At 49.2% G+C, this 14,952-nt stretch overlaps 1 protein-coding gene across 1 annotated transcript in view; it reads right to left on the bottom strand.

The window, feature by feature from the left end:
- ap3b1a (adaptor related protein complex 3 subunit beta 1a) overlaps positions 1-14,952 on the bottom strand; it is a 411,535-nt gene that overhangs the window by 255,813 nt on the left and 140,770 nt on the right. Inside the window, exon 7 of the mRNA XM_072516008.1 lies at positions 12,289-12,471. Within this exon, the coding sequence (XP_072372109.1) occupies positions 12,289-12,471 (183 nt within the window). The remainder of the gene's footprint in view (positions 1-12,288; positions 12,472-14,952) is intronic.

The raw sequence follows: 14,952 nt of genomic DNA, 5'->3' as shown, positions 1-14,952 counted from the left end.
GAATGTTTCCACTTGTGGGAGAGTCCAAAACTGGAGAACTTGATAATTGAAAGGGCAGATACAGAGATAGTTTCCACCGGTTGGGGAGTCTAAAACACTGGGGCGTAGTCTCAGGATAAGGGGGATGATTATTTAGGACTGAGATGAGGAGAAATTACTTCACTCAAAGTAGTTGGGAATATTTGGAATTCTCTACCCCAGAGGATTGTGGATGCTCAATTGTTTTAACACATTTAAGGCTGCGATAGACATATCTTTGGTCAGAGTAAGGCCATAAGACAGAGCAGCAGAAGTCGGCCACTCGGCCCATTGAGTCTGCTCCACCATTCAATGAGATCATGGTTGATCTGATATAATCCTTAACTCCACTTTTACCTCATCATCATAAACCCTTGATACCCTATTGATTGAAAATCGGTCTATCTCAGCCATGAACATACTTATGGAACCAGACTCTACAGCTCTCTGCGGTAAATTCCACAGATTCATTACACTCGAGAGGAAATTCCTCATCTCGTTCTTAAATAGGTGATCCCTCAGTCTTTGGATATGCCCTCTGGTCCTAGACTCTCCCACAAGAGGAAACATTCCCTCAGTATCTATCCTGTCAATCCCCCGATGATCCTATATATCACAGTAAGGTCATCTCTCATTCTTCAAGACTCCAATGAGTACAGTGCACCAATCTACTCAATCTCGCCTCATAAGAAAACCCTTCCATACACAGGATCAACCTAGTGAATCTTCTCTGGGCTGCCTCCAATGTCAGTATACCTTTCCTTAGATAAGGGGACCAAAACTGCTCGCAGTATTCCAGGTGTGGTCTAACTAAGGTGTGGTCTAACTAGTGCCTTGTATAGTTTTAGCAAGCCTTACATATTTTTATATTCCATTCCCTTTGAAATAAAGGCCAACAGTCCATTTGCCTTCCCAATTACCTGCTGAACATGAATGTGACTCACCTAGGTCCACCCTGATTCCCCCCCTAAACTCCTCTGCTTCTACACCTCTCTCTCCTTCATTAATACAAGGGATATGGACATCGTTAGCTGGGCCAGCATTTATTGTCCATCCCCAATTGCCCTCGAGCTACCTTCTTAAACCACTGCAGTGGTTTAGGGGCAGCACGGTAGCACCATGGCTAGCACAGTTGCTTCACAGCTCCAGGGTCCCAGGTTCGATTCCCAGCTTGGGTCGCTATCTATGCGGAGTCTGCATGTTCTCCCTATAAGTCTGCGTGAGTTTCCTCTGGGTGCTCCGGTTTCCTCCCACAGTCCAAAAATGTGCAGGTTAGGTGGATTGGCTGTGCTAAATTACCCTTAATGTCCAAAAAAGGTTGGGTGGGGTTACGGGGATGGGGTGGAGGTGTGGGCTTGGGTGGAGTGCTCTTTCCAAGGGCCGGTGTAGACTCGATCGGCCGAATGGCCTCCTTCTGCACTGTAAATTCTATGAGTCTATCGGGTGTCGGTACATCTACAGTGTTGTTAGATAGGGAGTTCCAGAATTTTGACCCAGCACAGTGAAGGAATGGCAATATATTTCCAAGTCAGAGTGGTGAGTGGCTTGGAGGGGGAATTTCCAGGTGGCGGTGTTCCAATGTATCTACTGCCCTCGCCATTCCAGATGGTAGTGGTCATAGGTTTTGGAGGTGCTGCCTAAGGAGTCTTGGTGAGTTCCTGTTGCACATCCGGTGGATGGTATATACTGCTGCTGCTCTACTTCGGTGGTGGAGGGAGTGAATGTTTGTGGAAGAGATACCAATCAAGCAGGCAGCTTTGTCTATTCTGTCACACTCCTGACTTGTGCCTTGCAAGATGGCAGGCAGGCTTTGGGGAGTGAGGAGTCACTGTAGAATTTCAGGCCTACGACCTGCTCTTGGAGCCACAGCATATATATGGTTCCACCAGTTGAGTTTCATGGCAATGGTAACCCCCAAGGAATTCACAATGGTAATATTGTTGAATGTTACGGTGCAATGGTTACTGTGATAGTATGTCCTCTTTTAAGACGCAATTCTTCGTGGGCCATGTGACCCACCTGGAACCTGTGGGGACCATAATAAAACCATAAGAAATAAGACCATAAGACATAGGAGCAGAAATAGGCCACTCGGCCCATCGAGTCTTCTCCGCCATTCAATCAAGGCTGATATTTCTCCCCATAACCCCATATCCCCTTATTAATCAAGAACCGATCTATCTATGTCTTAAAGACGCTCAGTGATTTGGCCTCCACAGCCTTCTGCCGCAAAGAGTTTCACAGATTCACCACCCTCTGGCTGAAGAAATTCCTCCGCATCTCTGTTTTAAAGGATCATCTCTTCAGTCTGAGGTTGTTCCCCCTGGTTCTCGATTTTCCTACTAGTAGAAACATCCTCTCCACGTCCACTCTATCTAGGCCTCGCAGTATCCTGTAAGTTTCAAAGGATTGGAGTGCATGAACCTGGGCCTATTGGTGCCAGGGTGTTGACCCGGGTAAGGGGGGGGGGGGGGGAATCTTCAGAGTAAGCCTTGGAAATGGGGAGACTAGACCAGCTTTGGAGTTCTTCAATTTAATAAGTCACCATTTTGATTTAACACTGCCTCGCGCTACAATATTCACTTCAGATGTAATAGAAAAGGCCACATACAAGCCAAATGCAGAGTCAGACGGCCTGCACCTAATTCCCAAAGACAATCATCAGCAAATGCAATGAATAAGTTTGTGGAAGATCCGGAAGAGAAGTCCAAAAGTCCAAAGTTTATAAACTCAACATGGTGAATAAACTCAACATGGTGAAGATACCCATCGAAATTGCCCTTATTGTTAACAGCCATCCATTAAATATGGGTTTCCTCTGGTTGCTCTCGTTTCCTCCCCTAGTCCAAAGATATGGTTAGGTGGATTGGCCATGATCAATTGCCCCTTAGTGCCCAAATGGTTAGCAGGGGCAGCACGGTAGCATTGTGGATAGCACAATTGCTTCACAGCTCCAGGGTTCCAGGTTCGATTCCGGCTTGGGTCACTGTCTGTGCGGAGTCTGCACATCCTCCCCGTGTATGCGTGGGTTTCCTCCGGGTGCTCCGGTTTCCTCCCACAGTCCATAGATGTACAGGTTAGGTGGATTGGCCATGATAAATTGCCCTTCGTGTCCAAAATTGCCCTTAGTGTTGGGTGGGGTTACTGGGTTATGGGGATAGGGTGGAGGTGTTGACCTTGGGTGGGGTGCTCTTTCCAAGAGCCGGTGCAGACTCGATGGGCCGAATGGCCTCCTTCTGCACTGTATATTCTATGAAATTCTATGACTGTGATTGGGTGGGAGCCTGACCCGAGGTAGAGTGCCCTTTCAGAAGTTCAGTTCAGACTCGATGGGTCGAATGGCCTCCTTCTGACTGTAGGGGTTCTAGGATAATGAGCATACGTCAACACCGATATTATATCAGCACCAGTAGTAAAAGGACAGAGGCCGATCCTCATGGGGTGGGATTGGCTGAAGAAAATCAAGCTGAATTGGCTGGAGATATTCAGTAGCACGGATGGGGATTTCCAGGAAATTCTATGCAAGTACCAGGAAGCATTTGAGAGGGAGCTGGGTGCATCAGAGATGAAGGTTAAATTTACACAGACTCTGATTCCACAACAAAATTATTTAGAGCCCGACCAGTGCCTTGTGCTCTATACTAAAAAGTTGAAGTGGAGATGAGACTTCTGGAAGACCTGGGAGCAATTACTCCAGTACAGTTCTCGGAATGCGCAACACCAATAGTTTCTGTGTTTAAGCCAGGCCGCACAATAACTGCAGCAATTACAAGATGGTGAACAGGGCTGCTGAAATAAATAGACAGGATAGAGGAACTCTTCCCAAAATTGTCAGGAGGTCCCAAGTGAATCGAAGTCATGCGTACCAGCAGGTTGATTTGAAGGAAGAATCGAGGAAATTAGTCACCATAAACACACAGAAAGGCTCATTCCAGTATACGAGGTTGTCCTTCGGTATTTCATCTGCCTGCGCAATATTACAGCACTCAGAGTAATTTACAAGGGATCCCAAATGTTGACGTTTTGTGCATCTGGACAATGTCTGAGTAACGGGTCATCATCCAAAAAGCATAGCGCCAATTTGGAACAAGTCCTCAGGAGATTTTTGGCTGTTGACGTCAAATATCTGGGTTTCAAAGTCGACGAAAAACACTTACACTCGAGGACAGGGTAAAAATCTCTCGAGGACAAGGTAAAAATGATAAACGGGGTGCCGGCACCAAGGAACGTGATTCAGTTGAAGTCCTTTTTAGGGATGGTCAACTAACTAGGGCTGTTTTTTACCCAACTTATCTATAATTTTTGCACCCCTGCACCAACGATTGAAGAAATATCAGTGATGGAAGTGGGAAGATTCCCAGAGAAAATCTCTTGACCCAGTGAAGCAGGCCCTACAATCATCAACCTTACTTGTCCATTTTAATCTGGACAATTTTAATCCAGACAATTTTAATCCATAGTCACATGAGATGTATCGCTTTAAGGCATTGGGGAAGTATTTCTCCATAAGATGCAAGATGGCGTGGAGTGGCCTGTCGCCTTTTCTTCCAGGACATTGTTGGATGCCGAAAGGAAGTACTCACAGATAGATACGGGGACTTTGGCAGTCACGTATGCAGTCAAGAAATTCCACCAATGAAGGACTTCCGGTTGCGGCTATGCAGAGCTAAGTCGCACGTTCGGCAGCTCCCACGTGGAACGGACTTTTGGGCTCTTTTCAGGGCCCCCAACGGCATTTTTTTGACATTTCCCGGTGTGAGAAGAAGGCTTCAACATTCCCCTGACAGTGTATGGCTTGGACCAGGAGTGAGGCGACTAAAAAAGTGGTGGTGAACCCAAAGAAAGTGCGAGGGAAGAAGAGCAATATGGCGATGAGCGGGGACCAGGCAGCGTGGATGCAGGAGCAACAGGAGGTTATCCAGAGCTGCTTCAGGGAGCTCAAAGCGGACCTGATGGAGCCGATGAAGACTTCTATTGATAAGCTGCTGGAGACCCGGACGGCCCAGGGGGTGGCGATCCGCGAGGTCCGACAAAAGATCTCTGATAACGAGGACAAGATCTTAGCCCTGGCGGTAAAGGCGCACGAGTCGCTCCACAAGAAATGGCAGGAACGGTTCGAGGAGATGGAGAATCGGTCGAGGCGGAAGAATCTGCGGATCCTGGGCCCCCCGGAGGGGCTGGAGGGGTCGGACGTGGGGGCCTATGTGGTCACCATGTTAAATTCGCTGATGGGAGCGGAGTCCTTCCAGGGGCCCCTGGAGCTGGCGGGGAGGCCCAAGGCTATCGAGCCGCTGCGGGCGGTGCTTGTGCGGTTTCATCGGTTCACTGATCGGGAGTGCGTACTCAGGTGGGCCAAGAAAGAGAGCAGCAGCAGGTAGGAGAACGCGGAGGTTCAAATATATCAGGACTGGAGCGCGGAGGTGGCGAAGAAGAGGGCTGGGTACAACCGGGCGAAGGCAGTGCTGCACAGGAAGGGGGTGAAGTTTGGCATGCTGCAGCAGGCGCGACTGTGGGTCACCTACAAGGACCGGCACCATTCTTTTGAGTGCCCGGAGGAGGCGTGGGCCTTCGTTCAGGCCGAGAATCTGACACAAACTGAGAGTCGGGATGGGGGGGGTCGGGCATGGGGATGGTCGGGGATTTTTGTTGCTGTGTTACATTTTGAGGGGATCTTTGTTCTTGTTTCTTTTTGATTCGGTGTGGGTGGTTAGGGTGGGTTAGGCACTGTTTTGGTTGGGTCTGTCAGGTGGGCTCTTGGAGGGAGGCAAGTAAACGGAGTAGGGAGTGGATGGTCGGTAGGGGGGGTGGGGGAGGCCCGAGTCGGGGGTGAGGGGACTTGGCCTGTAAAAGGAGCTGCGCCAGAGGAGGCAGGGCCGGGCAGGTGGAAAGCGCGGGCTTTTTCCCGCGCTGAAGGCTGGAGGGGGCGGGGCCGGGATGCGCGGGTTTTTTTCCCCACGCTTGGGATGGAAGGGGGAGGCGGAGAGCCTGCTGGTGGGTAATGGAGGGGGAGGGGAAGTCCCACAATGGGAGGAGTCGAAGGAGAGGCGGGAGTGGCCGGGGTCAGCAGGAGTCAGCTGACTTGCGGGAGTGCAATGGGGGGGAACAAAGCAGCTAGGAGGGGCCCTAGCTGGAGGGGGGGGGAAACCGGGTTTCCGCTGGTATGGTCAAGTAGAGGGGGTTGGGACGGGGGTCTGCCTCCGTGGGGAACGGGCCAGGCGTGGGGTGCGGGCGGGTGGCTGGCCGAGGAGGGGTTATGGCTAGTCGGCGGGTATGGGGTGCGGGTAGCCCCCTGATCCTGCTGATAACCTGGAACGTAAGGGGACTGAACGAGCCGGTTAAGCAGGCCCGGGTGTTCGCACACCTGAAGGGGCTCAAGGCGGATGTGGTCATGCTCCAGGAAACGCATCTGAAGGTGGCAGACCAGGTAAGATTGAGGAAGGGGTGGGCAGGTCAGGTGTTTCATTCGGGGCTGGATGCCAAAAATCGGGGTGTGGCTATCTTGGTTTGAAAGATGGTGTCGATCGAGGCGTCGAGCATTGTGACAGACAATGGCGGCAGGTACGTAATGGTAAGTGGTAAGCTGCTAGGGGAGAGGGTGGTGCTGGTCAAGGTGTACGCCCCGAACTGGGACGATGCGGGTTTTATGCAGCGCATGTTGGGTCGGATCCCGGACTTGGAAGTGGGGGGCCTGATAATGGGGGGAGATTTTAACACAGTGTTGGATCCGGCACTGGACCGCTCCAGGTCTCGGACGGGTAGGAGGCCGGCGGCGGCTAAAGTGCTGAGAGGATTTATGGACCAGATGGGAGGGGTGGACCCTTGGAGATTTGCACGACCGGGGGCCAGGGAATTTTCATTCTTCTCGCACGTTCATGAGGCCTATTCCCGGATCGACTTTTTTGTTATGAGCAGGGCGCTGATAGCAAGAGTAGACGATACTGAGTACTCGGCGATAGCCATTTCGGATCACGCCCCGCATTGGGTAGACCTAGAGCTGGGGCAGGAGAGGGACCAGCGCCCGTTGTGGTGCTTGGAGGTGGGGCTGTTGGCGGACGAGGAGGTGAGTGAGCGGATCCGAGGAAGCATAGAGAGATACCTGAAGCCCAATGATAACGGGGAGGTCAGAGTGGGGATGGTCTGGTAGGCGCTGAAGGCGGTGGTTAGGGGAGAGCTGATCTCCATTAGGGCCCACAAGGAGAGGAGAGAGCAGAGGGAGAGGTTGGTGGGGGAGATGGTGATGGTAGACAGGAGGTACGCAGAGGTGCCGGAGGAAGGACTGTTGAGGGAGAAGTGTAGCCACCAGGCCGAATTCGACCTGTTGACACCAGGAAGGCGGAGGCGCAGTGGAGGAAGGCCCAGGGGGCGGTTTATGAATATGGGGAAAAGGCAAGCCGGATGCTGGCGCATCAGCTTCGGAAGCGGGGCGCAGCTAGGGAGATCGGGGGAGTTAAGGATATGGGAGGGAGTGTGGCGCGGAGTGGGGTTGGCATCAATGGGGTCTTCAGGGACTTTTATGAGGAACTGTATCGGTCCGAGCCCCCACTGGAGGACGGAGGGTAGGGCCGCTTTCTGGACCAATTGAGGGGGGGGGGGGGGGGGGGCCTTGCCCCCAACGCTTACCCGGGCACTGATCTCCTTGATCCTGAAAGGGGACAAGGATCCTCTGCAGTGTGGGTCTTACAGGCCGATTTCGTTGGTAAATGTAGATGCTGGCGAAGGTCTTAGCCATGAGAATTGAGGATTGGGTGCCGCAGGTTGTCCACGAAGACCAGATGGGGTTCGTGAAGGGGACGCAGTTGAACACGAATGAGCGGAGGCTCCTGAGCGTTATTATGATGCCGGCGAGGGAGGCGGAGATAGTGGTGGCGATGGATGCTGAGAAGGCCTTCGATAGGGTAGAGTGGGGGTACTTGTGGGAGGTGAAGAGGTTCAGGTTTGGGGAGGGGCTCGTCAGGTGGGTTAGGCTGTTGTACGAGGTCCCGATGGCGAGTGTGGCCACGAACAAGAGGAGGTCTGAGTACTTTTGGTTGCATCGAGGGACGAGGCAGGGGTGTCCCCTGTCCCCCTGCTCTTCGCACTGGCGTTTGAACCCCTGGCTATGGCACTGAGAGAGTTGAGGAACTGGAGGGGGTTGGTGCGGGGTGGGGAGGAGCATAGGGTGTCGCTCTATGCGGACGACTTGCTGCTATATGTGGCGGACCCGATGGGGAGAATGCTGGAGGTAATGAGGATCCTCAGGAAGTTCGGGGATTTCTCAGGGTACAAGCTCAACATGGGGAAGAGCGAGTTGTTTGTGGTTTACCCAGGGGATCAGGAGAGGGGGATTGGCGAGCTCCCACTAAAAAGGGCGGAGAGGAGCTTCAGGTATTTGGGGGTCCAGGTGGCCAGGAGCTGGGGTCCCTGCATAGACTTAATTTCACGAGGCTGGTGGAGCAAATGGAGGAGGCGTTCAAGAGGTGGGACATGTTGCCGCTGTCCCTGGCGGGTAGGGTGCAGTCAGTCAAGATGACGGTGCTCCCAAGGTTTTTGTTCCTGTTCCAGTGCCTCCCCATTCTTATCCCGAAGGCCTTCTTTAGGCGGGTCAACAGGATCATAACGGGGTTTGTGTGGACACGAGGGACTCCGAGGGTGAGAAGGGTGTTCCTGGAGCGGAATAAGGGGGGGGGGGGCTGGCGCTGCCCAACCTCTGTGGGTACTACTGGGCCGCCAATGCAACGATGGTGCGCAAGTAGGTGATGGAGGGGGAGGGGGCTGCATGGAAGAGACTGGAGACGGCGTCCTGTGAGGGTACGAGTCTGGATGCGCTGGCAACGGCGCCGCTGCCGCTCCCTCCAATGACGTATACCATGAGCCCGGTGGTGGCGGCTACCCTCATAATCTGGGGGCAATGGAGTTGGCACAGGAGAGAAGTGGGGACCTCGGTGTGCACCCTGATACGGGGGAACCACCGGTTTGTCCCAGGGAAAATAGATGGAGGGTTTTTGGGGTGGCACAGGGCAGGGATAAGAAGGTTGGGGGACTTGTTTGTGGATGGGAAGTTTGCGAGCCTGGGTGAGCTGGAGGAGAAGTACGGGCTCCCCCCCGTGGAACACTTTAGATATCTACAGGTAAGGGCGTTTGCCAGGCAGCAAGTGGTGGAATTCCCGCTGTTGCTGTACAGGACAAGGTGCTCTCGGGGGTGTGGGTTGGAGAGTGGAAGATCTTGGCAACATACCAAGTGATGCAGGAGGAGGAAGATGCCTCGGTGGTGGAGTTGAAAGGTAAGTGGGAGGAGGAGTTGGGGGAGGAGATCGAGGAGGGGACGTGGGCAGATGCCCTTGGGAGGGTGAACTCTTCCTCTTTGTGCGCGAGGCTCAGCCTCATACAGTTTAAGGTGCTGCACAGGGCACACATGACCGGGACAAGGATGAGTCGGTTTTTTGAGGGCGAGGACAGGTGTGTTAGGTGCTCAGGGAGCCCAGCAAACTACACCCATATGTTCTGGGCATGCCCAGCGCTGGAGGAATTTTGGAAGGGCGTAGTGAGGACGGTGTCGGGGGTGGTAGGATCCAGGGTCAAACCGGGCTGGGGGCTCGCAATATTTGGGGTTGCAGGGGAGCCGGGAGTGCAGGAGGCGAAAGAGGCCGGTATTCTGGCATTTGCGTCCCTGGTAGCCCGGCGAAGGATTCTTCTTCAGTGGAAGGATGCGCGGCCCCCAAGCGTGGAATCCTGGATCAACGATATGGCGGGGCTTATTAAATTGGAGAGGGTGAAATTTGCCTTAAGGGGATCGGTGCAAGGGTTCTTCAGGCAGTGGCAACCGTTCTTGGACTTCCTGGCAGAACGGTAGACAATGGTCAGCAGCAGCAGCAACCCCGGGGGGGGGGGGGGGGGGGGGGGGGGGGGGGTGCCCGCCACTTCATTATTATCTCGGACCATTAGCCATTATTTGGGCTTCTCTGTTTCCGCCAATCACATTGGCCAGAATACAAAGATGAGCATTACTGTTGGCTGCGTATTACTCCACTTTTTTCAACACAGATCTCAAGTACCACTGGTTTCAGGCAGCTTCCACTTCCACAGATGGTACCTGTGCCTCCTATTCCACAGGAGATTGCTTGGAATTTTCACCACACTCTGCCCATATCAACATATGGACAGGCAGGGACCTGGTCTTATCGAAGGTAAAAGGGTTCTAACTGGCTGGCATTTTGATTAGTCAGAGCAAGTCATGCCCTACTTGCAGTGCTGGGATGAAATTAGCTGTGCAAACAGTGTTCTTTTGTGGGGTAAAAGTGATAGTGCCTCCCCCGGGCAACAGCCACTTCTCCAGCAGTTGCACAGCGCATACCCGCCTGGAACCTATGGGGACGGTGCGCTGGAAGCCTGGGCCTATCAGGTGCACGGACAAAGATCCGACTAGGGAGGAATCATCAGTGTAAGCCTTGGAGTCAATGGAATTAGACCGGTGTTGTTCTGTAATATAAAGTCCCTCCGCTGTTAATAAATCATCATTGTGATTTAACTCTGTCTTGTCGTATTACCTTGCACTACAACATAGAACATAACAGTACAATCCAGGCCCTTCAGCCCTCAATGTTGCGCCGACCTGTGAAACCACTCTAAAGCCCATCTACAATATTCCCTTATTGTCTATATGTCTATCCAATGACCATTTGAATGTCCTCAGTTAGATTCAGTTAGATTCTCTCTTGTCGGAGATGGTCACTGCCTGGTACTTGTGTGGTGCAAAGGTCTCCTCTTCCAGACTTTCCTTAGAATCCATCTCTGATCAAGCTCCAGTCACCCCATCTTGGGCAGAGAGTCCATTTTTTCCCCTTAACAATCTGCTAAATGCCATTGAATATTTTTCTAACGTTAAAGGCACAGTATGAATATAAATTGGTGTTGCAATAGAAACTGCTAAGGAGGACGTTTAGCAACCTAAAGATTAACTTGCCACTACTTGGGTCACCTGGACAATAATCTGGTGGGGCATCTCAATTACCCATTGCAGAAATTGTCCAATTTTTATTCCATTAAAAATCAATGGAATAAAAATCTGGTTGCTTTTATAAATGGTGGGGGATCGCCCCATGTAAAATCTGGCAGCCAAGACAGTAATCAAATTCATCATGTCTAAATAGCATGAGGTAGTAATAAATATAACAGTTATATTGTCTAAGAAACCTGCACTCATCCAAATCTGGCCTCTTGTGCATTCCCAATTGTAATTGCCGAGTGAAAGTCGTGCCTTCAGATCCCTCGACCCCAAGCGCTGGTTTTGCCTTCCTACACCTCCCCACCTTGCTTTCCTCCTTTAAGGCACCCCTTAAAACAGACTTCTTTGACTAAGCTCTGGTTCATTTGACCCAATATCACCTTATGTGGCTTAGTATCATACTTTGTTTTGGAATACTCGTGTGAAACACCTTGTGATGTTTCTCTACATTAAAGGTGCTACAGGAATACAAGTTATTACAGGTCGATTTCAATTTCTCAGGTGTCATTTTAAAACCGTACCCTGGTCAAGCTACACCTGAAACACTGCTTTCAGTTCCAGTTAACACATCATCCAGGCACAGTGCAGAGGTAGAGAGAGCAGCAAGACCATGATCCAAACTCAGGGAGAGAGACAAGAACATTTTGATCAGCTAGAGATCTCTGTGACGGGATACACATACATTTAAATGAATAGAAAACATTAAAGTAAATAGAAAGAGTAAACTCAAAACAAAAAAGTCCAAGGTGACAAGGATTTGGTGAGCAAAAGGTGGGTGTTAAAGTGGAACCTACAAGCAGTGTCCATTTGGAATTTTTTTTGAGTAATACAATTTTGTTTAGACAATTTCAGACTGCTATGTCATGCCTTTCATCAAAAGATACATTTCTGGTAAACACATAGCTGATACTGAAGTTAAATACTTGCGTTTCCTCTGAAAAATTCAAAAATATTTTAGAAACCTTTTATTTCACAAGAGCCATCAAATAGGGCCATCAAATGTAATACAAGAATAATTCACATTGAACATGGTATTTATAATAAAATGACTTATTTGCCAAGTTTGCTATATCATTAGAAACCAATGTCTGGAGCTCAATTTAATCCTTGTATTAATATTCAGAACAAATTCCCATGTAATTTCAAGTCTTTTTATTTAAATTTCCACTTAAAGGCTTGCCTTTGTTTTTCAGAAGCATCTCCAAGTATAGACAATTGATTTGTTTTGTAAACACATAAGCAGGTGAGGCAATGTAAAGGATAGAATTCTTTCCAAGCACAATACTCACCTCTTTCCATGGACTTAGAAACTGTGTTCGTGCATAGCGAGTGAGCATGTTGATTATAACAACCTGTCCCCACTCCTCCACGTCTACCAACAGGTTACACAGCTTGCGGTAATTCTTGTGAATCAAGTCAATTCGCTCAGGGCAGACCTCTTCAAACGACATTACAACACTTCCAGCTACCAGCTGTAAACGGACAACACAAAACACCATGAGTAAAGTGAAACTCAAATCAACTTGTAGAAGTTGATTATTCGCCGGAGCGACATTATTACTGTCGGTGCAAAACGTTCGCAGATCTTTGCTCCAGAGTCTTTGGCTAACAACTTATTACACAAAGTCAATAAAGTATATAAATTATTTTTGCAAAATTAGCTTAATTACTTTCAAAGTCTTCTTTAAAACATAACCAGCAACTTCAAACACCAATCTTATTTTGAAAAAGCATTAATACCAACACATAAAGAGCCTATGGCATGAAGCGATTATTAAGGCTAGCCAGCATAGATTTCTGAAAGGCAGATCATGCTCGACTGATCTAATTGCATTCTTTGATTGATGAAGAGGGTCAATAAAGGGAATGCAGTGGATGCTGTCTATATGGAACAAAGTTCATAAATTTTGGTTCATTACAAGGGGCATAAAAACAAGTCAGAATGAAGTCCACCCCGCCCCCACCGAAAAAAAGGGTTATTAGAAAAAGGAATGCAGTACCTCAAGTGGCTCTCCAAACCAGTTCAACTGCTGTATTCAAGAGAATTAAATAAGGCAAAAGCGAAGACATTAAAATGTGCAAAAAAACTGAATTAAAGATCGTTTGGTGTGGAGCAAGCATCTGCACAGCTAGAGTGGGCTGAATGGCCTCTTCCATGTTCAAAGTTCTGAGCTTTCTTTCTGGGCAAGAATGGCTAAAATTTCATTCAGACAGCCTGTTGTGGTGGTGGTGCACACAAAACATATGAGTCATAGAATGGATCCAGCACAAAAGGATACCATTAGTCCCGTCAATAGTGCTGGTTCTCTGACCGAGAAATTCACCTAGTGCCAATCCTTTTCCTTGTCCTCATAACCTTGTAAACTTTGCCTTTTTAGATAATGATCCAGTTTCATTTTGAATGCAAGTGTCCCTGCCTCCACCACACTCTTTAGGTATTGCATTCCATACCTTGACTAACCACTTGCTCCATAAAAAGCCTTTCCCTCGTGTCACCATTTATTCCTTTGCCAATTAGTTTAAATCACTGGTCTCCATTTCTCTATGTTTCTACCAATGGGAATAGTTTCTCCCATCCACACTGTTCAAACCCCTCATGACTTTGAATATCTCTATCAAATCTCCTCTCAACCTTCGTCAAAGAGAACGACCTCAACTTCTCCTTCCTTATCCCTGGAATCATTCTGTGAATAAAAAGTGGAATGCGTTTCTCAATTCTTGGCCAGCTTTTTGTTTGTGCTAAAGCAGTCACTTTCCCCATGACTGGTGAAGCTTCAGTTCAAATCTACAAATCATAGCGGAAACTGCAGGTTTGTTTTTCTTTGACATATTCACTGAAGAATACATGAGATGATTCAAACTATCCCCATTTAACCATCCATTTTATGCTACCCTCCAAAGATGCAATCATTTGTAAAAAATCTACCCTAGCACAAGTACGTAAAGTAACATCTGCAATAAATTTCACCAATCATGAATGGTTTGTGAAATTGCATTCCATATACTCTCAATTCTGTAATGGCAAGAGCAACAGCAGCTATAAGGGCAGCAGCATATACAGAGTGATGGTTGGCGGATCTAAACTTTAGTTCATAAGGACATAACTTCATGAAGAAACCGAGAAAGGAAACATATCAATAAATGTTTTCAAACTTTCAATATTGAAGCTCTTCCTGCACACAGTGAGGGTTAGAACAGAATAATGAGATAGCCTCTACCCCAGGCTATGTCAGACTCCTCTGATCTTGAATTTATCTTCCTGCATTAATTAATATTTGTTTATAATTACACCTGAGCATTTATCATTTGTTACTCTTATTCGTCCATTGCCATTAAACACCTGTCAGTACACACGGTTCAACAAGGTAACTCACCACCACCACCTTCTGAAGGGCAACTAGGGATGGGTAATAAATGCTGGTCTAACCAGCAACGCCCACATCCCATAAGTGAACAAAAATTAAAAGGTCACTTCGGGTGGCGGCTATGAAGGAGTAAGTCGCACATTCGGTGGCTCCCGCTCGGGTCGGACTTTTGGACCTTTTCCCCCAATTTTCTCCCGGACTTGAACTGCAAAACTGAAGACAGAGGCAATTGTGTACTGAATTCCCACATCGGTGCATGGAGAGAATGACTAGAAGTGCTCGTAAAGGCAGAAACAGAAAGACAGAGAAGGCTTGGGCTGAAGCTGCAGCGGGAGACAGCATGGCAGAGGACCGGACCTCTGGTTTGTCGACCCAGCGGTCAACGGAGCAGCTGATGCAAGTTATTTAGGAAGGCTTTGCTAAGCAGAAACGGGGCTGCTTGGACCCGATAAAAGAGTCGATCGAGCGGCTGGAGCTTAGATTGGATGCCCAAGATCGGGCGATCCAGAAGGTGGAGAAGGCGCTGGCTGAGCAGGTGGAACATCAAACTGTGGTGGAGTTGGAGGTGGGGGTGCTGAGAGACCAGCA

Source organism: Scyliorhinus torazame, chromosome 9 (assembly GCF_047496885.1).
Source record: "Scyliorhinus torazame isolate Kashiwa2021f chromosome 9, sScyTor2.1, whole genome shotgun sequence".
Lineage (NCBI taxonomy): Eukaryota > Metazoa > Chordata > Chondrichthyes > Carcharhiniformes > Scyliorhinidae > Scyliorhinus > Scyliorhinus torazame.
The sequence above is the reverse complement of the archived record's forward strand: the minus strand, read 5'-3'. Positions and strand labels throughout refer to the sequence as shown.